The 26,084-nt window shown below is 42.4% G+C and overlaps 1 protein-coding gene across 7 annotated transcripts in view; it reads left to right on the plus strand.

Annotated features, from left to right (window-relative positions):
* MCTP1 (multiple C2 and transmembrane domain containing 1) overlaps positions 1-26,084 on the plus strand; it is an 822,947-nt gene that overhangs the window by 641,657 nt on the left and 155,206 nt on the right. For 6 of the 7 annotated variants that reach the window (XM_056537887.1, XM_056537932.1, XM_056537877.1 and 3 more), the window contains one exon: positions 18,792-18,911. In XM_056537887.1, the coding sequence (XP_056393862.1) occupies positions 18,792-18,911 (120 nt within the window). Of the gene's footprint in view, positions 1-18,791; positions 18,912-23,499; positions 23,640-26,084 lie in introns of those variants that run through there. The other variant, XM_056537903.1, reaches the window with a different exon arrangement.

Here is a 26,084-nt window from a genome sequence, read left to right on the forward strand (position 1 = left end):
AAATGGAAATTCCACCTCACTGTTTGCAGTGAAAAGATAGTTACGGGGAGAATCTCATCTCTTAATTAGAAAGGAAAATTCCTATCACATAGGCCCCATCACTAGAGCTAATGATCCACAGCTGTCTGTATAAAAGGGCAGGCTTTGTTTCTTGAGCTGTAAGGTGTTAATAATTTCAGATGATAGTCTCTTTTATAGTTGCTGTGGTTTGCAGTAAGGGGAGGATGTTCAGTATTCCAACTTAAATAATTTTTTTGAAGTGTGTTACACAAGGGATACTCTCACAAGTCATTCTGAATGATCATTTAATGCATGCATTATCAAAACTCTCAACTGCAGATTTCAATTGATAAAGCCTTGAAGCCGAGCGAAATGTAGAAGTTCATTGTTCTTGCTCGAATGAAGCAAACGAAAGACCATGAGGAGAGGATTCTTCTTGACGTCTTTTGTCCCAGCTAAAGATCTTTTCTCGTCATTATAATAAAACCTCTTGATCCCACAGAAAGTATATATTCATCTATAGCCCTCATTATCTGAGGTGAAGAATAAAGTGTGGATTGTAAAGAAGTGACATTAATTAGTGACAGGCTCTTATTGCCCCTCTGTACATAGCCTGTGTCTATGCAGTCATATTTTGGGGGGTCTATTTTTGCATTGTTTTATGACATTAAATTTATATTTTTAGAATTAAGAGGTAGTCAGGTGCTTCCACCAGTTTCCTCTGCCTGGTACTGCTAAATATCAGAGAGAAACTTACAACTTAAAGGGGTACTCCGGTGAAAAACTTTTTTTTTTAAATCAACTGGTGCCAGAAAGTTAAACAGATTTGTAAATTACTTCTATTAAAAAATCGTAATCCTTCCAGTACTTATTAGCTGCTGAATACTACAGCGGAAATTCTTTTCTTTTTGAAACACAGAGCTCTCTGCTGACATCATGAGCACAGTGCTCTCTGCTGACATCTCTGTCCATTTTAGGAACTGTCCAGAACAGCATATGTTTGCTATGGACAGATGGACAGAGATGTCAGCAGAGAGCACTGTGCTCATGATGTCAGCAGAGAGCTCTGTATTTCAAACGGAAAATAATTTCCACTGTAGTATTCAGCAGATAATAAGTACAGGAAGGATTAAGATTTTTTAATAGAAGTAATTTACAAATCTAGTATACACATTTAACCACACCTCAAGAATATCACCCTACTGGGTACACAATGAATAAAAAATGAGACAGATGGTTTCTGAAAAAATGCTAATTTTAATAAAAAACTGAAATATCAATATAAAATAGTAGTTAAAAGATCAGAGCATTAGTAATAATAAACTGTCACTGGGCCCTAATGACAGATAGATGTTGAAGCAACTACCTAAAGAATTCTAGAATAGTCCATGGATATTGCTCCGAATTGGACTGTTAGTCCGGCAAAAAAATACAGTAGATGTTTCAAATGATGGCACAATTCTTAGAGTGGCATTAGATGGATTTGCTCACAGTTTGTATAGAATGAATGGAACAGTCTCACCCTGGCTGCTGGTTCCGCACTGCGGCGGGCCAATAGAAACAAGTGCTGTATTCTCTGAAATGTTCTCGGCGTGAATGCCTTGGCAGTTGGAGGGTTCCGGCAAGGAGCTCCCTCGTAAGCGGTCCATGGTGTCAGCAAACACCGATGTCAGTAACGGACTCACACTAGAAGCAGCAGACTTGTGGTAGTTAGTGCAGCAGGTGGTTTGGGTTGCGAACTTCCGTGCCGGCTAAAGTTCAGATGTTGTTGGTAATTAAGGTAGTGCTTGTATATCGCTCTGTTCAGATGAAACGGCCTAGACTCGTTTCAGGGTGCTCAAATTGACCCCTTCTTCAGTAGGCAAGTATTTACTTGCCTCGGACACCTGCTGAACGATTTCAGCAGGCGTCCGGTTTCGCAACCCGCCCGGCGCGCGGCGAGATGCGAAATTCCCACGGACGTATGAGTACATACCTGGTTCTTAAGACCCAGGGCGCAGGGACTGATCATACGTGCCTGGTCCTTAAGGGGTTAAGGGATTCCTATGTATTCAATCATAATATGTTTTTCTCCCAAAAAACTGGTAAAGTATCACAGATTTTTTGTGATTCTTAAGTCTAATCTTGATCTTTTTCATTATTTGCATTTATTGGCTATGGGGACACACAGTTGTTACGAATAGTGGAGACCAACTACACATTTTTCCATACTCATGTATACGTCTGACTATTATGAGTGGATGAGACCCCAATCTCATTTTTTGTCTGTTGTAAGGAAAGTGAACATTTTCAATGTAATTTTTTGGGCTTATCCTTGGTATAAAGTATTTTTAAACTTCATGGCCCAGATTTATCAAGCTTGCTAAAATCAAAACTGTCTTGAGCTCTGATAAAATAAACGCTGAGCTGCGATTGGTTGTTATGGGCAAAACCAGACATTTTTCTTACCAGGCAGATTGACCTTTTTTTTCTTACAAATGTATTTTTATTTTTGAATATTTGTCCATCATTATGGTAGCATTTGACACTTGTAATTTGGGGATATTATTTTTGGCTTAATCACATGAATGTTACAAAGCCAGTGCATAAAGAACACTATACTTTCCCCAAATGTCACATATAGTAGTGTAATGCAAATAATTTCCCAGAAGAGTGCTAGCTTGTTCAGTCCAGTGCACTTTCTCCTGCACTATGTTATGGCATAGCAGAGAGAAATATGTGCTACCCTGTGATTAGCTAGATAAGTAAAGGAAAGGAAGTCCAGCTGTAAGTACTGTTGGTAAACAACCCAACTCTGGCCCTTGCCCCTGAAAAGAAGAACATGAGATATATCTGAGTACTATGTAGGAGACTTCCAGCAGGTCAGTAACGGTAATAAAATCACTAGTGAATGTGAAAAAAACAGGCTTTTAAGATTTTTTGTATAAGGTAATGGTACTTTATATAGGCTATGGACATCTTTGTAGAAAAATTACCCAACCATTTTGCGTCAGCAGATTTCATCTATTTCTGACACCTGGCTTGGCTCTGGATTGGAGAAAAAAACCAGTGTTCTGTTATTGATGGCTTTCTGCTCCACACATCCCTTATGTCAGTATTAGGAGAGGTTCACATTAGACAAGTGACTTACACTTCCACATGCCTTATCCAAGCTTATTCAGTTCAAGGGACTGTGCATAGCCCATTGAGTTGACACTAGTGAAATGCAAGTATACCCTTATAGCAGAAAGGAAGAGGAAGTATGTACAGCAGCTTAAAGTGTAGAGTGTAGGGAGAGAAAACATGGAGGGCACCTCACACAGGGTGTAAAATCAAAGCTTCAGATACTGTAAAGATATGTTATGAAATGTATTAGCACAACATTTCGTACCATTAAAAGCAAAAAAAATTGAATGATAGAAATGTGTTCTCTTCGTTTGTAGAACATTAAATTGAGTTACTGTAATGATAACCGGTTTGCATGAGCATAAACTGTTGCCTATTAACAGTATTGTTTATAATGTTTTGCTCAACACTTTCTTTTCCCTGTTGAAAAGGGCGTTTCGGTGTCAAGATATTACCCTTATTATTCTGTATGTCAAGCTGTTTCCTAGATATACACTGTCAGGAGGAGATTTTCTCTCACACAGATTCTTGATATTTCATGCTGCTTATAGTTATTATGCTTCTTCATACTGTGAATATTAATATTCAATTATTTACATATTAGAAGCAAAGCATCTCAACTTGGCCTTAGTTTGCGGTAAATTATAACCATGAATTCAGGATATACAACAAAAAAAAAAAGACAGTGCAAAAAAGTTAAGTGAATTAAAATGCAAAGAAAAGGGCAAGTACGTGGCATTTTTTTAAGGGTATGTTTCATGCTGGTGTTTAGCCATTTATTTATATTGATTTACTCTGCATAATATCTGAAGCATATACAGTGCGTGTTAACATTCCTTTATTAAAGACAAAAAGAGTATGTTTGATGGAACCCTAAGAAGTAGATGTGTAAGGCTTGCTAATAATAAACCAGTGGTCACTTATTATGGAATGTTATTTAACAGTCTTTGTTCACGTTGCTATAGTCTCTATGTAATCACTGCTCAATCACTCAATTACCTTCCTAACTACCTATTCCTTTTTGCAGTGTGAGAAGCCCCACAGGATTTGTTCTGCAGTGAAATACTTGATGACTTTGTTTTAAATGCTGTGATCACTGGTAGCGTTATTATTCCAGGCAGTTCTGCTAAAAGCAATTTCTTCATTTCTTCTTATGTATGTTTACTGTTAACCACAGCATAAGAATTTTTCCTAATCACTTCTGATTTCCAACAAAAGGACCTTCAGGCATGCTGTACAAGACGTGACATTTGCATCATCCGCCGGTTCATCTGACATTGTTACGCCAGTGAGATGAAGGTCTTTGGTATTAAATAATGATTCAGTGTTAATCAGTAATATAAATAGGTTGAACTCTTCTGGAATTCATGGTTGAAGTCATTGTAATTCCTCACACATTGTTCCCACTCCACTATCAATAATTTTACCATTGCAGTAAAGTAGCATTGTTTCAAGGATGTAATAAGAACCATTTTATAAGGAACATTGCCAAATAAATAAAAAAGGGTTATTATATAGCTCCAAAATGTTTTTGAAATCATCAATATTCATTGTTAAAGGGGTTGTCCAGAGACTTATTTTTATGTATAAAAGAGTTTAGTATGGGATGAAAAAGAAAAAAAACATGAACTCACCTGCCACCAATCCCCCTCCGATACTGTTTCCGATTGCCAAGCACTTCCTGTTCTCCTCTTAAAGCATATGAAATTCCTGCAAAGCCAATGACTAGTTGTAGCAGTAACCCATCTCCCCCAGTGATAGACTGAGCAAGTATTTAGGCATTCAACAACATGAACCAGCAGGGGTCAGAAGCAGGGTGAGTACGTTGTTTTCTTCTATTTTAAATATAAAAATAATTCTCTAGACAACCTTTTTAAGCTTGTGTTTTCAGAGTGAAACTGTATAACCCAATACAATTATGCTTTATAATTATGGTGGTGGATGTGAATATAAATATGTGGGGTTATCAAAATGGATTCTACTTACTCTGGAGGACTGGATACAACCATGCATTACAGTAGCAAATAGACTTTAGTAACGCAGCACTCACCCTCTAGTAGATGGCTCAAGTGAAGAAACTTTATTCAGACAGGAACAGGGGAACAAAACACAGCAGCTTACAAAGAGCCCAGGGGAGCAGCAATGACTCTAGCCCCAACACCCCCCCCGTCTCCACACCAGTACCAGTGACTCCCACCATGCACGATAGCCAATTGCTCCTGCCATGCTATTAGCCACCCTGGTACTGAGCGCTTTCTACTTCACAGTCGCAACCATGTATTACATCCATTCATTTCATTGGGTTCAGTGTAATATTACATAATGCTATAGGGAATGTATAGCTGCTAGCACCCTGTCTATGTAATAGCAGATCACAAGAAGCCGTCAGTGATCTGAGGTCACACATGCCTACCCTATCTAATTTCTTATAGCTGTAAATGAATTGCTTTTCAGAAAGTAAATTTGTGGGAGCTCACTTTTTGTGCGGTATGTCAGAAAGCATGGGTAATGACATTTATCTCTGAGACATCAAAAGATAGTCATAGGGACATGTTGTCATAGGGCCATAATTTCTTGCTCTGGTATGTGGTATCTCAGTAGATATGACATTAGTAACTCGATTACCATGTGATATTATTTAAAGGGGTTCTCCACTGCCCTGCCTTCCGGAGCTCCGCTTGCAGCGTCCGGAAGTTTATTACTCCGAACGCTGTGTGCGGGCTTCTGTGTCCGAGGCCGCCACCCTCGTGATGTCACGCCCGCCCCCTCATGACAGCGGTCGTGCCCCCTTCCCATAGTTGAGGGGGCGGGCATGACATCACGAGGGAGTGGCCTCGAACACGGAAGCCCACACACAGCGTTCGGAGTAATAAACTTCCGGACGCTGCTAGCGGAGCTCCGGAAGGCAGGGCAGTGGAGAACCCCTTTAACAAATATTTATTTCTGATACCTTGTGCAGTATAGGGGCCTACTGAAATGAATATGAATGTCTAAAGAGAATATATTTTGAGGCAGTGACAGAAATGGTCATCAAGGACCACTATATTTCTTCAAGGTACCTGTACTATGTGGCTACTAGATTTAAGAAAGAACATATCATATTTAAGGATATCTGGATCTGATATATGGGGATCCAGGAAATAGTTAAAAATACCTGGCAAGACTTAACTTGCTAGGGACTTTTGGTAAGTGCTGTTATTGGACCTGGAATTTTATGTGATGAAAGGCGGGTTTGGTAGTGGGGCCTTTAATCCTCTTCCTAGGCCTCTCCAGGTTTTTAGACTTTCCCAGATTAGCACAGGTGCTGAAGACAGCTCATCCCTGGTCTTTTAGACGAGAGTCGGTCTGCATGTGAGGCTATGAGGAACCACTGATGAGAGTTGGAGTCCTAAGGTGTACAGCTACAAAAAGGGGACATTTACCTTATATTACCAAAAATTTATGGTGACTTTTTTGTTTGGTGGCTGCTAGTAAGCCACCTGTATAAAGATAGCACATTTTATGTAGTACATAGTAGCGCCGGACAAGCAGGATTTATTTTGTGTTTGTGCCTAAAGTTAAAGACTGTATTTGTTTTAAAGCCCTGTTCAGAAGTTACTTCCAAGACCCTGTATCTGACTGCCATTTTGCCACTATTTGACTGGTTCTACAGAGCTTATCTACCTTGGTACATACACTGCTCAAAAAAATTAAGGAAACACTTAAACAACACAATGTAACTCAGTCAATCACACTTCTGTGAAATCACACTGTCCACTCAGGAAGCAACACTGATTGACAATCAATTTCACATGCTGTTGTGCAAATGGAACAGACAACAGGTGGAAATTATAGGCAATGAGCAATACACCCCCAATAAAGGATTGGTTCTGCAGTTGGTGGCCACAGACCACTTCTCAGTTCCTATGCTTCCTGGCTGATGTTTTTGTCACTTTTGAATGCTGGTGGTTCTTTCACTCTAGTGCTAGCATGAGACGGAGTCTACAACCCACACAAGTGGCTCAGGTAGTGTAGCTCATCCGGGACGGCACATCAATGCGAGCTGTGGCAAAAAGGTTTGCTGTGTCTGTCAGCTTAGTCTCCAGAATATGGAGGCGCTAACAGGAGACAGGCCAGTACATCAGGAGACGTGGAGGAGGCTGTAGGAGGGCAACAACCCAGCAGCAGGACCGCTACCTCCGCCTTTGTGCAAGGAGGAGCACTGCCAGAGTCCTGCAAAATTACCTCCAGGAGGCCACAAATGTGCATGTGTCCACTCAAAAAGTCATAAACAGACTCTGTGAGGGTGGTATGAGGGCCCAACATCTACAGGTGGGGGTTGTGCTTACAGCCTAACACAATGCAGGACGTTTGGCATTTGCCAGAGAACACCAAGATTGGGAAATTCGCCACTGGTGCCCTGTGCTCTTCACAGATGAAAACAAGTTTACAATAAGCACATGTGACAGACGTGACAGAGCCTGGAGACACCATGGAGAACGTTCTCCTGCCTGCAACATCGTCCGGCATTACTGGTTTGGCGGTGGGTCAGTAATGGTGTGGGGTGGCAATTCTTGGGGGGGGGGGGGCTGCACAGCCCTCCATGTGCTTGCCAGAGGTAGCCTGACTGCCATTAGGTACCGAGATGAGATCCTCAGACCCCTTGTGAGACCAAATGCTTGTGCAGTTGGCCCAGGGTTCCTCCTAATGCAAGACAATGCTAGACCTCATGTGGCTGGAGTGTGTCAGCAGTTCCTGCAAGATGAAGGCATTAGTGCTATGGACTGGCCCGCCCGTTCACTAGACCTGAATCCGATTGAGCACATCTGGGACATCATGTCTCGCTCCATCCACCAACACCACATTGCACCACAGACTGTCCAGGAGTTGGCAGATGCTTTAGTTGAGGTCTGGGAGGCTCAGGAGACCGTCCGCCACCTCATCAGGAGCATGCCCAGGCGTTGTAGGGAGGTCATACGGGTATGTGGAGGCCACACACACTACTGAGCCTCATTTTGACTTGTTTTAAGGACATTACATCAAAGTAGGATCAGCCTGTAGTGTGGTTTTCCACTTTGATTTTGAGTGTGACTCCATATCCAGACCTCCATAGGTTGATAAATTTGATTTCCATTGATAATTTTTGTGTGATTTTGTTGTCATCACATCCAATTATGTAAAGACAAAAGTATTTCATACGATTAGTTCATTCATTCAGATCTAGTTATCTTAGTGTTCCCCTTTTTTTGAGCAGTGTATGTTATTTATACATATATAAAGCTATCACAAAATGTTAGTTATTGTCACGATGCCGGCTGGCAGGAGGTGGATCCTCTGTGCCAGAGAGGGATTGGCGTGGACCGTGCTAGTGGACCGGTTCTAAGTCACTACTGGTTTTCACCAGAGCCCGCCGCAAAGCGGGATGGTCTTGCTGCGGCGGTAGTGACCAGGTCGTATCCACTAGCAACGGCTCAACCTCTCTGACTGCTGAAGATAGGCGCGGTACAAGGGAGTAGACAGAAGCAAGGTCGGACGTAGCAGAAGGTCAGGGAAGGCAGCAAGGATCGTAGTCAGGGGCAACGGCAGGAGGTCTGGAACACAGGCTAGGAACACACAAGGAAACGCTTTCACTGGCACAATGGCAACAAGATCCGGCGAGGGAGTGCAGGGGAAGTGAGGTTTAAATAGGGAGTGCACAGGTGAACACACTAATTAGAACCACTGCGCCAATCAGCGGCGCAGTGGCCCTTTAAATCGCAGAGACCCGGCGCGCGCGCGCCCTAGGGAGCGGGGCCGCGCGCGCCAGGACAGGACCGACGGAGAGCGAGTCAGGTACGGGAGCCGGGGTGCGCATCGCGAGCGGGCGCCACCCGCATCGCGAATCGCATCCCGGCTGGAGGCGGTATCGCAGCGCATCGGGTCAGTGGATCTGACCGGAGCGCTGCAGTAGCGAGGGTGTAGCGAGCGCTCCGGGGAGGAGCGGGGACCCGGAGCGCTCGGCGTAACAGTACCCCCCCCCTTGGGTCTCCCCCTCTTCTTAGAGCCTGAGAACCTGAGGAGCAGACTTTTGTCTAGGATATTGTCCTCAGGTTCCCAGGATCTCTCTTCAGGACCACAACCCTCCCAATCAACTAAAAAAAAAGTTTTCCCTCTGACCTTCTTGGGGGCCAGTATCTCCTTTACGGAGAAGATGTCCGAGGAGCCGGAAACAGGAGTGAGAGAAACAAGTTTTTGAGAGAAATGGTTGATGATGAGTGGTTTAAGAAGAGAAACGTGAAAGGCATTAGGAATACGAAGAGAAGGAGGAAGAAGAAGTTTGTAAGAGACAGGATTAATCTGGCACAAAATTTTGAAAGGACCAAGATAGCGTGGTCCCAATTTGTAGCTAGGGACACGGAAGCGGACATATTTAGCGGAGAGCCATACCTTGTCTCCAGGAGAAAAAATGGGAGGAGCTCTTCTTTTTTTATCAGCAAACTTCTTCATGCGTGATGAAGCCTGTAAGAGAGAATTTTGGGTCTCTTTCCATATGGTGGAAAGATCACGAGATATTTCATCCACAGCGGGCAAACCAGAGGGCAAGGGGGTAGGGAGGGGGGGAAGAGGGTGACGGCCGTACACCACGAAAAATGGGGATTTGGAGGAAGATTCAGAGATTCTGAAGTTATACGAGAATTCGGCCCATGGTAGAAGATCTGCCCAGTCATCCTGGCGGGAGGAAACAAAATGCCGTAAATAATCACCCAAGACCTGGTTAATTCTTTCTACTTGCCCATTGGATTGAGGATGATATGCAGAAGAAAAGTTTAATTTAATCTTGAGTTGTTTACAGAGAGCCCTCCAGAATTTTGACACGAATTGGACGCCTCTATCCGAGACGATCTGCGTGGGCAACCCGTGAAGACGAAAAATGTGTACAAAAAATTGTTTAGCCAACTGAGGCGCTGAAGGAAGACCAGGAAGAGGGATGAAATGTGCCATTTTGGAGAATCGATCAACGACCACCCAAACAACAGTGTTGCCACGGGATGGGGGTAAGTCTGTAATAAAGTCCATACCAATCAGAGACCAAGGTTGTTCGGGGACAGGCAGAGGATGAAGAAGACCAGCGGGCTTCTGGCGAGGAGTCTTATCCCGGGCACAGACAGTGCAGGCACGCACAAAATCCACGACATCCGTCTCCAGAGTCGGCCACCAATAGAAACGAGAGATGAGTTGCACGGATTTCTTGATGCCCGCATGACCTGCGAGATGGGAGGAGTGACCCCATTTGAGGATTCCGAGGCGTTGGCGTGGAGAGACGAAGGTCTTCCCTGGAGGAGTTTGCCTGATGGAGGCTGGAGAAGTGGAGATCAGGCAGTCAGGAGGAATGATGTGTTGCGGAGAGAGCTCTACTTCCGAGGCATCCGAGGAACGAGAAAGAGCATCGGCCCTAATGTTCTTATCGGCAGGCCGAAAGTGAATTTCAAAATTAAATCGGGCAAAGAACAGAGACCACCTGGCCTGGCGAGGATTCAGCCGTTGGGCAGACTGGAGATAGGAGAGGTTCTTGTGATCGGTGTAAATAATAACTGGAAATCTTGATCCCTCCAGCAGATGCCTCCATTCCTCAAGTGCTAATTTAATGGCTAGAAGCTCTCGATCCCCGATGGAGTAGTTCCTCTCTGCCGGAGAGAAGGTCCTAGAAAAAAAACCACAAGTAACAGCATGCCCGGAAGAATTTTTTTGTAGAAGGACCGCTCCAGCTCCTACTGAGGAGGCATCAACCTCCAATAGGAAGGGTTTAGATGGGTCAGGTCTGGAGAGCACGGGAGCCGAAGAAAAGGCAGACTTGAGCTGTTTAAAGGCGTCTTCCGCTTGAGGAGGCCATGACTTAGGATTGGCATTCTTTTTTGTTAAAGCCACGATAGGAGCCACAATGGTAGAAAAATGTGGAATAAATTGTCTGTAATAATTGGCGAACCCCAAAAAACGTTGGATAGCACGGAGTCCGGAGGGGCGTGGCCAATCTAAGACGGCAGAGAGTTTGTCTGGATCCATTTGTAGTCCCTGGCCAGAGACCAAGTATCCTAGGAAAGGAAGAGATTGGCATTCAAACAGACATTTCTCCATCTTGGCATAAAGTTGATTGTCACGAAGTCTCTGAAGAACCATACGGACATGCTGGCGGTGTTCTTCTAGATTGGCAGAAAAAATCAGGATATCGTCCAGATATACAACAACACAGGAGTATAAGAGATCACGAAAAATTTCATTAACAAAGTCTTGGAAGACGGCAGGGGCGTTGCACAGGCCAAAGGGCATGACCAGATACTCAGTGTCCATCTCTAGTGTTAAATGCCGTTTTCCATTCATCCCCCTCTCTGATGCGGATGAGATTATAAGCACCTCTTAAGTCCAGTTTGGTAAAGATGTGGGCACCTTGGAGGCGATCAAAGAGTTCAGAGATGAGAGGTAGGGGGTAGCGGTTCTTTACCGTGATTTTATTAAGACCGCGGTAGTCAATGCAAGGACGTAGGGAGCCATCTTTTTTGGACACAAAGAAAAATCCGGCTCCGGCAGGAGAGGAGGATTTGCGGATAAAGCCCTTTTTTAAATTTTCCTGGATGTACTCAGACATAGCAAGAGTCTCTGGGGCAGAGAGAGGATAAATTCTGCCCCGGGGTGGAGTAGTACCCGGGAGGAGGTCAATAGGACAGTCATAAGGCCTGTGAGGAGGTAGAGTCTCAGCTTGTTTTTTGCAAAAAAATCCGCAAAGTCCATATAGGCCTTAGGGAGACCGGTTACAGGGGGAACCACAGAGTCACGGCAAGGAGTACTGGGAACCGGTTTAAGGCAGTCCTTGAAACAAGAGGGGCCCCAACTCTTGATCTCCTCAGTGGACCAATCCAGGGTTGGGGAATGGTGTTGAAGCCAGGGTAGTCCAAGGAGAATTTCGGAAGTGCAATTGGGGAGGACCAAAACTCAATTTTCTCGTGATGAGGTCCGATGCACATTAGGAGGGGCTCCGTGCGGAGACGTATGGTACAGTCCAATCTATCATTGTTAACACAATTGATGTAGAGGGGTCTGGCGAGACTGGTCACCGGGATGTTGAACCTGTTGATGAGAGAGGCCAAAATAAAATTTCCTGCAGATCCGGAATCCAAGAAGGCCATAGTAGAGAAGGAGAAGGTAGAGGCAGATATCCGCACAGGCACAGTAAGACGTGGAGAAGCAGAGTTGACATCAAGGACTGTCTCACCTTTGTGCGGAGTCAGCGTACGTCTTTCCAGGCGGGGAGGACGGATAGGACAATCCCTCAGGAAGTGTTCGGTACCGGCACAGTACAGGCAGAGATTCTCCATGCGGCGTCGTGTCCTCTCTTGAGGTGTCAGGCGAGACCGGTCGACCTGCATAGCCTCCACGGCGGGAGGCACAGGAACGGATTGCAGGGGACCAGAGGAGAGAGGAGCCGGGGAGAGAAAACGCCTCGTGCGAACAAAGTCCATATCCTGGCGGAGCTCCTGACGCCTTTCGGAAAAACGCATGTCAATGCGAGTGGCTAGATGAATGAGTTCATGTAGGTTAGCAGGGATTTCTCGTGCGGCCAGAACATCTTTAATGTTGCTGGATAGGCCTTTTTTAAAAGTCGCGCAGAGGGCCTCATTATTCCAGGATAGTTCTGAAGCAAGAGTACGGAATTGTACGGCGTACTCGCCAACGGAAGAATTACCCTGGACCAGGTTCAACAGGGCAGTCTCAGCAGAAGAGGCTCGGGCAGGTTCCTCAAAGACACTTCGAATTTCTGAGAAGAAGGAGTGTACCGAGGCAGTGACGGGGTCATTGCGGTCCCAGAGCGGTGTGGCCCATGACAGAGCTTTTCCAGACAGAAGGCTGACTACGAAAGCCACCTTAGACCTTTCAGTAGGAAACCGGTCCGACATCATCTCCAAGTGCAGGGAACATTGGGAAAGAAAGCCACGGCAAAATTTAGAGTCCCCATCAAATTTATCCGACAAGGATAGTCGTAGGCCTGAAGCGGCCACTCGCTGCGGAGGAGGTGCAGGAGCTGGCGGAGGAGATGATTGCTGAAGCTGTGGTAGTAACTGCTGTAGCATCACGGTCAGTTGAGACAGCTGGTGGCCTTGTTGCGCTATCTGTTGTGACTGCTGGGCGACCACCGTGGTGAGGTCGGCGACAACTGGCAGAGGAACTTCAGCGGGATCCATGGCCGGATCTACTGTCACGATGCCGGCTGACAGGAGGTGGATCCTCTGTGCCAGAGAGGGATTGGCGTGGACCGTGCTAGTGGACCGGTTCTAAGTCACTACTGGTTTTCACCAGAGCCCGCCGCAAAGCGGGATGGTCTTGCTGCGGCGGTAGTGACCAGGTCGTATCCACTAGCAACGGCTCAACCTCTCTGACTGCTGAAGATAGGCGCGGTACAAGGGAGTAGACAGAAGCAAGGTCGGACGTAGCAGAAGGTCGGGGCAGGCAGCAAGGATCGTAGTCAGGGGCAACGGCAGGAGGTCTGGAACACAGGCTAGGAACACACAAGGAAACGCTTTCACTGGCACAATGGCAACAAGATCCGGCGAGGGAGTGCAGGGGAAGTGAGGTATAAATAGGGAGTGCACAGGTGAACACACTAATTAGAACCACTGCGCCAATCAGCGGCGCAGTGGCCCTTTAAATCGCAGAGACCCGACGCGCGCGCGCCCTAGGGAGCGGGGCCGCGCGCGCCGGGACAGGACCGACGGAGAGCGAGTCAGGTACGGGAGCCGGGGTGCGCATCGCGAGCGGGCGCCACCCGCATCGCGGATCGCATCCCGGCTGGAGGCGGTATCGCAGCGCACCGGGTCAGTGGATCTGACCGGAGCGCTGCAGTAGCGAGGGTGTAGCGAGCGCTCCGGGGAGGAGCGGGGACCCGGAGCGCTCGGCGTAACAGTTATTTTATCTCAATAAGTTATCACATTGCCCAAAGTAACAGTAAAATGTCAAATCCAGCTCTGTTAATTTTGATACGTTGTAATGTTTAGATGAATGTATATTTCTTTGTTACGGTTGTGAAATGGTTCACCTGTTCAGTTATACAGTCATGGCCGTAAATGTTGGCACCCCTGAAATTTTTCTAGAAAAGGAAATATTTCTCACAGAAAAGGATTGCAGTAACACGTTTTGCTATACACATGTTTATTCCCTTTGTGTGTATTGGAACTAAACCAAAAAAGGGAGGAAAAAAAGCAAATTTGACAGAATGTCACACCAAACTCCAAAAATGGTCTGGACAAAATTATTGGCACCCTTTCAAAATTGTGGAAAAATAAGATTGCTTCAAGCATGTGATGCTCCTTTAACACATCACGTAGCAGGCAGGATGCACGTTCCCGCACCAGGACAAGTATACACATCCATGGTTCTTGTGGGTGCTGCCTAGTGCACCCACGAGATTGCGGCAGGGCCTCAGCTGTAACACACAGCCAGGACCCTGCCGCACTGCCAGGACCGAAGTAAACTTTGGTTCCGGCAGTTTAACCCTTACAGCCGCGGTCGGAAGTGACCGGGGGTTGTAAGTATTTTGACAGAGGAAGGGAGCTCCCTCTGTCTTCCCTGCAGCACCCTGCAGCGCGATCGCAGGGTGCTGTGTGTGATCCTTGTTGGTCGGAACCCTGTCGCACTGCCAGGACCGAAGTAAACTTGGGTCCTGGCAGTTTAACCCTTACAGCCGCTGTCGGAAGCGACTGCGAGCTGTAAGGAATTTTGGGCTCCCTCTGTCTCTCTCCTGTAGCATCCCGCAACGATTGCGGTGTGCTGCTAGTTTCCTGGGCAGCCGGGGATCTATACAAGGACCCCCAGGTCTTCCCTGGTTATTGCCTGTCAGGGCGTGAAAAAAAAAGTGTAAAAAAATAATATTAAATAAATAAAAGTTTAAAAACAATAAGTGTAAAAAAAGTGTAAAAAAATATGTATTGTTTTTTTTTAAGTGCAAAAATAAAAGAAAAATACATTTATTAAATAAATATAATGAAAAATAAAAATACATAATGTGTAGGATCACACGGCACACATTCGCAGCATATTACATGCTGCGGATGCCCGCCAGCAGTCACAATAATGAGCTCCCTACTGCTGCTGGATAGCTTTGTGTGTCCAATCATAGCGGCGGATTTCGCCGCCAGTCATGAGCAGACACACTGAGCTACCCAGCCGCAGCAGTGATCTCGCCCTTGTGACTGCGGGGGCATCCGTGGTGTGCAATATGCTGCGGATCCACTCTGTGTGACCCTACACTGCATCCCGTTCATACTGCGTTTCAGCAGTATGTTAGAGGTATCCGTCAGCATCATGTAAAAAAAAAAGTGATTCTGACGTATAAAACAGTATGCAATATTAATATGTACTTCTGTATTACCTTTTCTTTTTATTTTGGTCGTTGTATTAAGTTGGCTGAACTTTTTGTTTGTAACAATTCTGAAAAATTTCAATAAAAATAATTTGAACCATTTCTGAATGAGACTGCTACAGTATACATTGGCATCCCTTTTTTTGACATGACAACAGAGACCTATACTGCAGAAACGCAGTATGAATGGGGACTATCACCCCCCCCCCCCCCCCACCTTCCAACAAAATAAACCAGTTTTTTTTTTTGTTACCGCCCAGTGATGGATATATCGGCCATGAGTGGGTGCTTATTCCCACAACATGACGGATATATCCATCAGGAATTTTAACCCCTTAAGGATGCAGGGTTTTTCCGTTTTTGCATTTTCATTTTTTCCTTATCACCTTCTAAAAATTCCATATTATGGCTTATTTTTTTGCACCACCAATTCTCCTATGCAATGAAATTAGTCATTTTACCAAAAAATCCACAGCAAAACAGTGAAAAAATTTATTGTGCGAAAAAATTGAAGAAAAAATTAAATTTTGTAACTTTTTGGGGCTTCCATTTCTACGCAGTGCATTTGTTGGTACCGTTAAAATGATACCCTTCTTATATAGGTTTGATTTTGTATTACTTCTGAAAAAAATCATAACTACATGCAGGAAAATTTATATGCTTAAAATTGTCATTTTTTCATTCATTTTTTCATTCATTTTTTCATGATATAAACAGTGACCAAAAATATGCTATTTTGGACTTTAGAATTTTTTTGCGCGTACGCCATTGACATTGCGGTTTAATTAACTATATATTTTTATAATTCTGACATTTCTGCATGTTTATTTTTATTTACACAGTTTTTTTTATGGAAAAAGGGGGGTGATTCAAACTTTTTTTTTAAGGATGGTGTTAAATGATCTTTATTAACTTTTTTTCACACTTTTTTTGCAGTGTTACAGCCCCCCCCCCTTAGTGGCTATTACACTGCACATACCGATCCCATACACAGATCATTGCCTTGCATTGACACGGCAAAGATCAGTGTTATCGGTGGTCGATTGCTCAACCCTGGATTTCAGGCTTGGAGCAATCAATCGCCGATTGGACACGACGGAGGCAGTCAAGGGGATCTCCGCTCGCGTTCTAGCTGATCGGGACATCGCGATTTCACCACAATGGTCCCGATCAGCCCTACTGAGCTGCTGGGAACTTTTACTTTCATTTTAGATGCGGCGATCAACTTTGAATGCTGCCTCTAAAGGGATAATAGTCCGTAAGAGGTTAACTGTCACAGACAGCCGATTGTCACTGCTAGTGATGTACAAACAATATGCACCACAAATGATGCATTTGTGAAAAAAATCTAATTTAGGATTTTTAACACTGACTTTGTAATAATTCCTGCCAAAAAACTATGCTGTGAAAATACTCACTGTTTCCACTAGCGAATACCTTGAGGGGTCTAGTTTTTAAAATGGGGTCAACTGGGGGGGGGGGGGTCCATGTTCTACCACCTTCAAATTTCTGCAAACCTTGCATAGCACATAAAAAAAGATGTGCTTTTCAAATTTTCTAAATTTAAAGTTAAATTGTTAGGCTTCTAATTCATTTAAAATGTTATTTAAAAAATGCTTTGAAAATAAAGTAGACATCTGAAAATATAAGTTTCATAAACTATTTGGTCAGAAAGTATAAATATATGCAACCTATTAGTATTAAAACAGCAAAAAATCTTTTTTTTTTTTATTTCATGATTTTTTGCATTGTAAAAAAAAACTACAAATGATATTGGCTTACTTTTACTATGTACATGAAGGACAACTTGTGACAAAAAAACATAGTCAGAATTATCGTGATTGGCAAAACGTTATCAGAGTTATTCTCTAATAAAGTCAGACATCCCCGATGGTCTTTCAGGGGCGTACAGGTTTACTTGTATTGGTCCTTAAGGTGTTAAACTCATCTGGGGCAAGTAACAGGGGCAATATAAAAATCACACCTGAAAGGAGATAAAAATAGAGAAGTTCACTTAGCCTTTGCATTGTGTGTCTGTGTGTGCCACACTAAGCATGGACAACAGAAAGAGGAGAAGAGAACTGTCTGAGGCCTTGAGAACCAACATTGTGGAAAAATATCAAAAACCTCAAGGTTACAAGTCCATCTCCAGAGATCTAGATTTGCCTTTGTCCACAGTGCGCAACATTATCAAGAAGTTTTCTACCCATGTCACTGAAGCTAATTTCCCTGGGCGTGGACGGAATTGATGAAAGGTGTCAACGCAGGATAGTCCAGATGGTGGATAAGCAGCCCCAAACAAGTTCCAAAGATATTCAAGCTGTCCTGCAGGCTCAGGGAGCATCAGTGTCAGCGCAAACTATCCGTCGACATTTAAATTAAATGAAATGCTATGGCAGGAGACACAGGAGGTCCCCACTGCAACACTACATTTTGCCAAAATGAAGTTGAGTAAGCCAAAATCCTTCTGGGAAAACATCTTGTGGACAGATGAGGCCAAGATAGAGCTTTTTGCACATCATTCTACTGTTTACCGAAATCTAAATGAGGCCTACAAAGAAAAGAACACAGTACCTACAGTGAAATATGGTGGAGGTTCAGTGATGTTTTGGGGCTGTTTTGCTGCCTCTGGCACTGGGTGCCTTGAATATGTGCAAGTCATCATGAAATCTGTGGACTACCAACGGATTTTGGGTCGCACTGTACAGCCCAGTGTCAGAAAGCTGGGTTTGCGTCCAAGATCTTGGGTCTTCCAGTAGGACAATGACCCCAAACATACGTCAAAAAGCACCCAGAAATGGATGGCAACAAAGAACTGGAGAGTTCTGAAGTGACCAGCAATGAGTCCAGATCTAAATCCCATTGAACACCTGTGGAGAGATCTTAAAATTGCTGTTGGGAAAAAGGCGCCCTTCCAATAAGAGATACCTGGAGCAGTTCGCAAAGGAAGAATTCAGGCTGAGAGGTGTAAGAAGCTTATTGATGGTTACAGGAAGCGACTGATTTCAGTAATTTTTTCCAAAGGGTGTGCAACCAAATATTAAGTTAAGGGTGCCAATAATTTTGTCCAGACCATTTCTGGAGTTTGGTGTGACATTATGTCCAATTTGCTTTTTTCCTCCTTTTTTGGTTTAATTCCAATACACACAGAGGGAATAAACATGTATAGCAAAACATGTGTTACTGCAATCCTTTTCTGTGTGAAATACTTCATTTTCTAGAAAAATGTCAGGGGTATCAACATTTACATCCATGATTGTATATACATTACAAACATAACAGATAACATTCGATTAAATGGTATGTATTTTTGTGTCTGCAGATCTTTCTCCTCGTGGTCTGGAATTTTGAGATGTACATGATCCCCCTGGCATTGCTGCTTTTATTGGCTTGGAACTATTTCTTAATCATATCAGGAAAAGATAACAGGACACAGGATATGGTGAGTGATACTTATCACATCTTCAGAAAATGTAATCATGGTCAGTGTTTGTCTTGAATTGAACAAACTATGTATGCCAGAATAGCAAAGGGAATGTGATGTAAATTGAAGCCTTTAGTTTGTGGATTTCATTTGAGATGTGATTTTACGAGCAGTCAGTGTATCCTGTATTGTGCATTTGATTGCTTAAAGACATAAGAGTAATGATCATCCAACAGCTCGGATTCCTCCATTTACATGTTTGGCTCATCAGGTTTTTTCATAAGAAAGGAAAATGAGTGTTATTCAGACACATCTGGTGCTCTAACCTGCTAGTGTACAAAGAAATCTGACTTGGACCTTGAATGCCACCAAAACCAATGAAATCTACCAACAAAAATATCATGTCTGTGTCCAGATTGGGAGGTTGGTGCCTTTTATTAGTCTCTGTTATCACAAATAAGAGGCTTCTTTATTTAATGTCTGCTTTTCTAGTCACTCAGAAAAAAGAAAAACTATCCAGCGAATTTAGATATATCCCCCTGGTACTATTGTAGTTAATCCACTGTTCATGCAACGTAGGTTTTTGTCATTCAACAATGTTACAGTGTCAATTTGTTGTAGCATTATGTTGTTTGGCATTAAGGAAAGGTAAGTTAACTCACTGCAGTACATGCAGGGGAAGGATGAAGACGTTTCCTAGGATCCTGATTTAAAAAGTTTTGTTGAACATAGTGGGTAAACAGGTTAATTTGTTTTCTTTCACAACAGTGGCACAATAAGCTTGGTGGTTTCAGGTCACTCTTGGTAGTGAAGAATAATATTGCAAAACTTAACTCTTTTGTTTACATTTGAGCAGTCCCCATGAGGCTGTAATATTATGCAATCATTTACAAGTTAATAAAGTGTCAGGTTGACCTAACCAGTCTTCAGGTCATGACAGCTATGACCACTGGCCTGCTTTTCAGTGACTAGATCTGGGCCAAGTTGAGCAGGCTCCTAGCACTACACATTGTGTCAGCCACACACTGACTCACTTTCTGCTATCAGCAACCTTATTTCACATAATTCTTTAAGATAGAACCATCTAATGGTAGCAGCTAATACTACAGTATAAACAATAGACATGACAAGGCATGCAACAGTAGACACAGGCAAACAATCACAACAGTAAGAGGTAGTATGGCTTCTTTGCAAGGTGACTAAATAGTAGGTGATGTCCACGTTCACCCAACACAATTTGGAGATACAAACTCTTAAAGGGGTACTCCAGTGGAAAACAAATCTTAATCCTTTCAGTACTTATCATAGGAAGTTGTATTTCTTTCTAGAATTCTTTTCAGTCTGACCACAGTGCTCTCTGCTGACACCTCTGTCTGTGTCAGGAACTGTCCAGAGTTGGAGCATATCTCCATAGCAAACTGACAGTTCCTGACATGGGCAGCGGTGGCAGCAGAGAGCACTGTGGTCAGACTGAAAAGAACTATACAACTTCCTCTGGTGCATAAAGCAGCTGATACGTACTGAAAGGATTGAGATTTTTTTATAGATGTAATATACAAGTATGTTTTACTTTCTGGAGCCAGTTTTGAAAAAAAAATTCTACCAAAGTACCCCTTAAAATTTTTGATGCAGGGTTCAGTTACTTCTAAATGTGTACACTTATAAGACACTGCAAACTGTGCATTATCTTCACGCTAATGACCTTTTTGCTGCTGATATTATCAAGTAATTTGCTTCTGAAATTACAATGTAGATAGTCATTTACGATTTTTTTGTAGTCCAGCATTGAAATTGCTAAATGAAAATAGTCTTGTGTCTGCAGATTAAATTGGCAAAGGCATAGGTTTATGTAGCAATATCGTTTTTTGTGGCCATATTATCTGTGATTTATTATTACATTTCAGGTTCCGGTACCGAACAGGAGGTAAAAAGAACCACATTTTTATTTTCGACTGGTTATATAGTTAACTTACATAGATAGATACATAGATAGGTAAATACATCATTTTAATCAGTAGATACCAATTAGTAAATAAAATAAAAAATGATGGCTAGTGGACATATGCATGTTATTTTGCATTAAATGTGTTAACCTCTTCCTTAGAAATAGAAACATTTCTATGTCTCATAAATAAATGTGTTCTTCGGCTCTCAGACAGGATTGCACATATTTTTTTAAGTCAATCCTCAGTCTAGGCACATATTTTAATTATTTGCAGTAGCATCATGATACAGCAGAGCAGTATTGTATAGTGCCAAAAATAGAGACATCTTAATATCTTTGCTGGCTGCTCAGTTTGCTAGCCACAGGCATAAAATGGATAACAGTCACGGATAGTTCTTGCTATAGTCTGATTGCAGCCGTGCTAGAGATTTTATTAGATATGAGCATATGGTAGAATGTTAGAGTAACTGTCCTTTAATTTACAGCAGTCTATGCTCCAGTCGCTCCTCTCTGGGCTTGTGCACATTACGCAATGCCTCACTCATCATTGTAAATATTCCAGATGACCTTACACGTAGGCTTCTGCTGTAATGGCAAAGAATGTTCTGTAAGGTTGTCCTGCAATAATTAAGTCATAATTACAGATCTTATAGTATTTAACTGTACTGGCGAGAGACTCTTTGTGCCCAAAAAACAGGGACCCAAAACAATCACTTGTCATTCATAGTATTGGAAGAGAAAACTTGGAGTGTGACTGCCATCTCTGCGCCTACTATAGTTATACCCCGAGCACCGGTGATAAAACAGTAACGATCCACTGATTGACAGTGTGTAATTAGTGGAGAAGTTGAATGAAACTACCTGCGCCAAAAATCTGTTGCAAATTGTGGCACATTTTCCATGTGTTTATTGGAAAGGGGGCAAGGCGGCTTAAAAAAGGGGCAGGGCTTAGATTGCCACATTTTGTGCACATTTTCGCGTAAAACTAGATCATCTAACCAATGGTGCAACCCGGACTACACAGTCTAAGGATGCACCAGATCCACTGTCATGAATCTAGTGCAGTTCACACTGTCTAAGAATTAGACAGTTTTTATTTATCTTTCTCAGTAGTTTTTTATTTTTTATTTTTTTTTGCTCTTTGAAATGATCCTACTGTAGGCTACCACAATAGGACCATATTTTCAATATCTTTTAGGCCATGATGCCCAACCATGTACCAGACGTTGGTAACAACCTGAATAATCACATACAAGGAAAACCAAAACAAATAATTTCAGAAATTAGGTTATCTTATGACACAGGGAAAAAGTATTGAAAACATGAAGTAATAGAGGTTTAAAAGGGCTTGGGAAGCCAAGACAACAGCTGAAATCTATCCATAATTAAAAAGCAATTGTCAGTGCAAATTAATATCAGCTGGTTCAGTCCCAACTAATGGCCTAAAAAAGTGCTCATTGCCAAGGTGTCACACAAGACACATCTCATGATGGGTTAAAGCAAAGAGTTGTCTCTAGAATTTTAAAACCTAATTGTAGCAAAACAGAACAATGTTGGGGGTTACAGGCGCATTTCTAACCTTTTGAATGTTCCAGTGAACACTGTTGGGGCCATAATACGGAACAGGAAAGACAACCATTTCGCCATAAATTTTCCTTGACCAGTTGCTCCTCACAAGTTTCCTGACAGAGGAGTGAAAAGAATAATCAGAGGAGTTGTCCAAGAGCCAAGGACCACTTGTAAAGAGCTTCAGAAATACCTGGAATAAGCAGATACTGGCCCTCATTTACGAAGAGTGTTGGGTTTTTCCTAGTGGGAAATGTTGTTTCAAACTTGCAGGATTCGCTTTATTTACAATGGGGATTTACAGATTTCCAAGTCCAGAACATTTTCTGACCAGCTTTTTCTAGGTGGAACTTTCCAGCCATTTATTCACTGGATTTTCTGTTAATTCAATAGTAAATAGGTTGGGTTGTGAAACCATGCCCCTTTTTGGACCAGTCACGCCCCTTTGCGACAGAACACTCCCCATTTTCCTGGCGCACACTGGTGCAGGCATGTCTTAGACACTATGCGCCACAATAACCCAACAAAAAGTAGTCAGTTTTAGCTTAGTAAATGAGGGCCACTGTTTTCTCAAGGACACACACAAGACTCCATTTCTGAATAAAAGGCATCTTGAAGCTTGTTTAAAGTTTGCTGCACAACATTTGGAAAAGCCAGTAAAATACTGGGAGAATATAGTGTGGTCTGATGAGAGCAAAATAGAACTGTTTGGATACCATTAGAGATGAGCAAACTTACAGTAAATTCGATTCGTCACGAACTTCTTGGCTTGGCAGTTGATGACTTTTCCTGCATAAATTAGTTCAGCTTTCAGGTGCTCCGGTGGGCTGGAAAAGGTGGATACAGTCCTAGGAGACTCTTTCCTAGGAATGTATCCACCTTTTCCAGCCCAACGGAGCACCTGAAGGCTGAACTAATTTACGCAGGAAAAGTCCTCAACTGCCGAGCCGAGAAGTTCGTGACGAATCGAATTTACTGTAAGTTCGCTCATCTCTAAATACCATAATACATGGTACTGGAAAACTTTACATAATTGAAGGAGGGATGAATGGGCAAATTGGACGTTCTTGACAAAAATCTTCTGCAATCTACCAGGATGATGAAGACGAAAAAAAGGGAGGACATTTCAAGAGGACAATTATTCCAAACACACACCCAAGGATAATTTCAAATGGTTTCGAAGAAAGAAAATAAAGTGGCCCACCAATCACCTGACTTATATCTCATTGAAAATACATGGAAAGAACTGAAGATCATGATCCAAAACCATCCCGGAGCAATGCATATCACTAGTTTCTCCATGCAGGAGGCATCTTGAAATGTATTGACATTGTACTAAATAAATATCAGTAAGCATGTTCAATACTTTTTCCCTGTGTCATTTCACATTATTACACATTATTTAATTTGAAAGCTTATTTATTTTGGTTTCTTTGTATATATATATATATATATATATATATATATATATATATATACTCTAGGTGTTATACAAATCATTGAAGGATACTTATGGCTGTCAAATATGCCCCAGTGGTCATCCAAGAGAATCATAGGCAATGTTATATTTTTGTTGTTTCTTTTTTACTCAAGTTGATCAACTATATAAACTCTCATGTAGGATCAGTGTGACAAACCACCACAAATAAGTGTACACTTGTGACTTATTAGTAATACAGATTCTTTTAAATGATTATTTTGTCGGCACAGCAGTGTCTAACATGAGTCATTCCAGGTCATAACCTGATACGCAATTACATAGAATCCCGTTAAAAGGCAAAAATTCCCGGTTATGGTCTTAACAAATTCTCACAGTCAAATGAATGATTCTAATGTTATCTGGCAACCAAATCACCCCTTGGTACCTAGAAAGGTATCTATCTATTTGCTGCACCAGAAAAGATGAGACCATGCTGCAGCAACGCAAATCTGGAGGCTCATACACGGAATCATTTTCATAAATCAGTAGTGAAACATGAAAATGTCAACTTAATCAAGCATTTAAATTTTATTAATCAGGCCTAATTTTTATGAGTGCAAATAATCGCTGAAGCTGGACAAATTTGTTCTAGACTGCATAAGAAACATAATTTTAATATTTAATGGGCTGATGAATTTAAATGGAGAATTATCTTTATGAAACATGGTCCATATAATTCGCCATTAAATGAGAAATGAAAAAATCAACATAAATCTTACATAAAGGTTGCTTAACTAAGTGTTGGCACCATAAATATTACAAGTGTATTAGGCACTAATTTAGCCATCAGACTGCACACTACATAAAGGGGAAAGGCAAGGATTTGTATTTAAATTTTATTGTATTACATGTGGATCTAACTGAATACTTTTAGACCATTGCAAACCAAGTATTCTTTATACTAGATATTGAAAATGGGGAAGAGTAAAAAAGTAAAGCAGATGTGTTGTTCAAATATCCAGTGATTCTATTTATCAAACTGTCTTAGGTTTTGCTTGCATTACTTTCATGGCCCCTTAAAGGGGTTATCTGGAATGAGATTATTTTTTTTTCAAATTATGACCTTTGTGTAGTATATATAAAAAAATAAAGCTCTACTCATATATAAAAAAATAAAGCTCTACTAATTTCCAGTGCTCCCGTGGTGTCTCTGGTGTCCTGCTCCCGTCACTGGTGTGATCCTCTTCTCGCTTCTGGTGATATGCTAAGCTGCAGTGTGATGTATTGGGCCCTGGCACCTGAAAGAAGACCAGAGGCCGGGCTTAATACATCACAGCAGGACATTGCTGCAGATGGCGCTTAGCTGAGCGCCAGCATGATGTGTCGACCCCCAGGAGCACAGAGAGGACCATACCAGGGACCGGAGCAGGACACTGGAGGCACCGTGGGAGCCCTGGAGATGAGTAGAGGTCTATTTTTTCTATATACTAGGCAATGGGCATTGTTGAAAAAAAATCCTCCTGTCAGATAACCCTGTCAGGCTTTGTTCACACAATGTAAATTTTGGAAACATGTTTTTTTTTTTTTGTTGTTTACAGATTAATTTTTGGCTGTAATCTGTTAAAGTTACAGCCGAAAAAGCATGCGGAAAATAACAGATCCCGCTAAATTTTACACTGTGTGAACATGGACAGCACAGAGATCTTTCTAGTGATCTTTTTTTTTTATACCTAGGCCAGTAACCATGACAAGGGGGAATCCTCTACCTCTAGAGAAATGAAGGTTTCACTATCACCACAGACAGGGATTCTTTACTGTAAGAGCAATGAGACTTTGGAACTCTTTGCCACATGATGATGTTTAACTCATTTATGGGCGGCCTGGATGTTTTTCTAGAAAAATATGATATCACAAGTTATGGACACTAGGTTCATGTGGATAGAACGTTGATCCAGGGATTTATTCTGATCGCCTTTTTGAAGTCAGAAATTATTTTTCTCTTTGCTATCAAGAAATAGTAGATTTTTTCCCCTTTCTCTGGATGAACACAGAAGGGTTTAAGGTTGAATTTGATGGACTCTTGTGTTTTATTTTCAACCTTAAACCTTATATACTATGTGACTATGCAACATAGCCTTATTAAGCTATGCCAGCTTTGACAGATCTGATGGATCCCACTGATTTATAATGGGAAGTTTTAAGTTTCCATCAGATGTATGTTTGTTTTTTGTAAACCATGAGCATCAGTAGGACAAAATAA

This window comes from Hyla sarda, chromosome 1, assembly GCF_029499605.1.
Source record: "Hyla sarda isolate aHylSar1 chromosome 1, aHylSar1.hap1, whole genome shotgun sequence".
NCBI lineage: Eukaryota > Metazoa > Chordata > Amphibia > Anura > Hylidae > Hyla > Hyla sarda.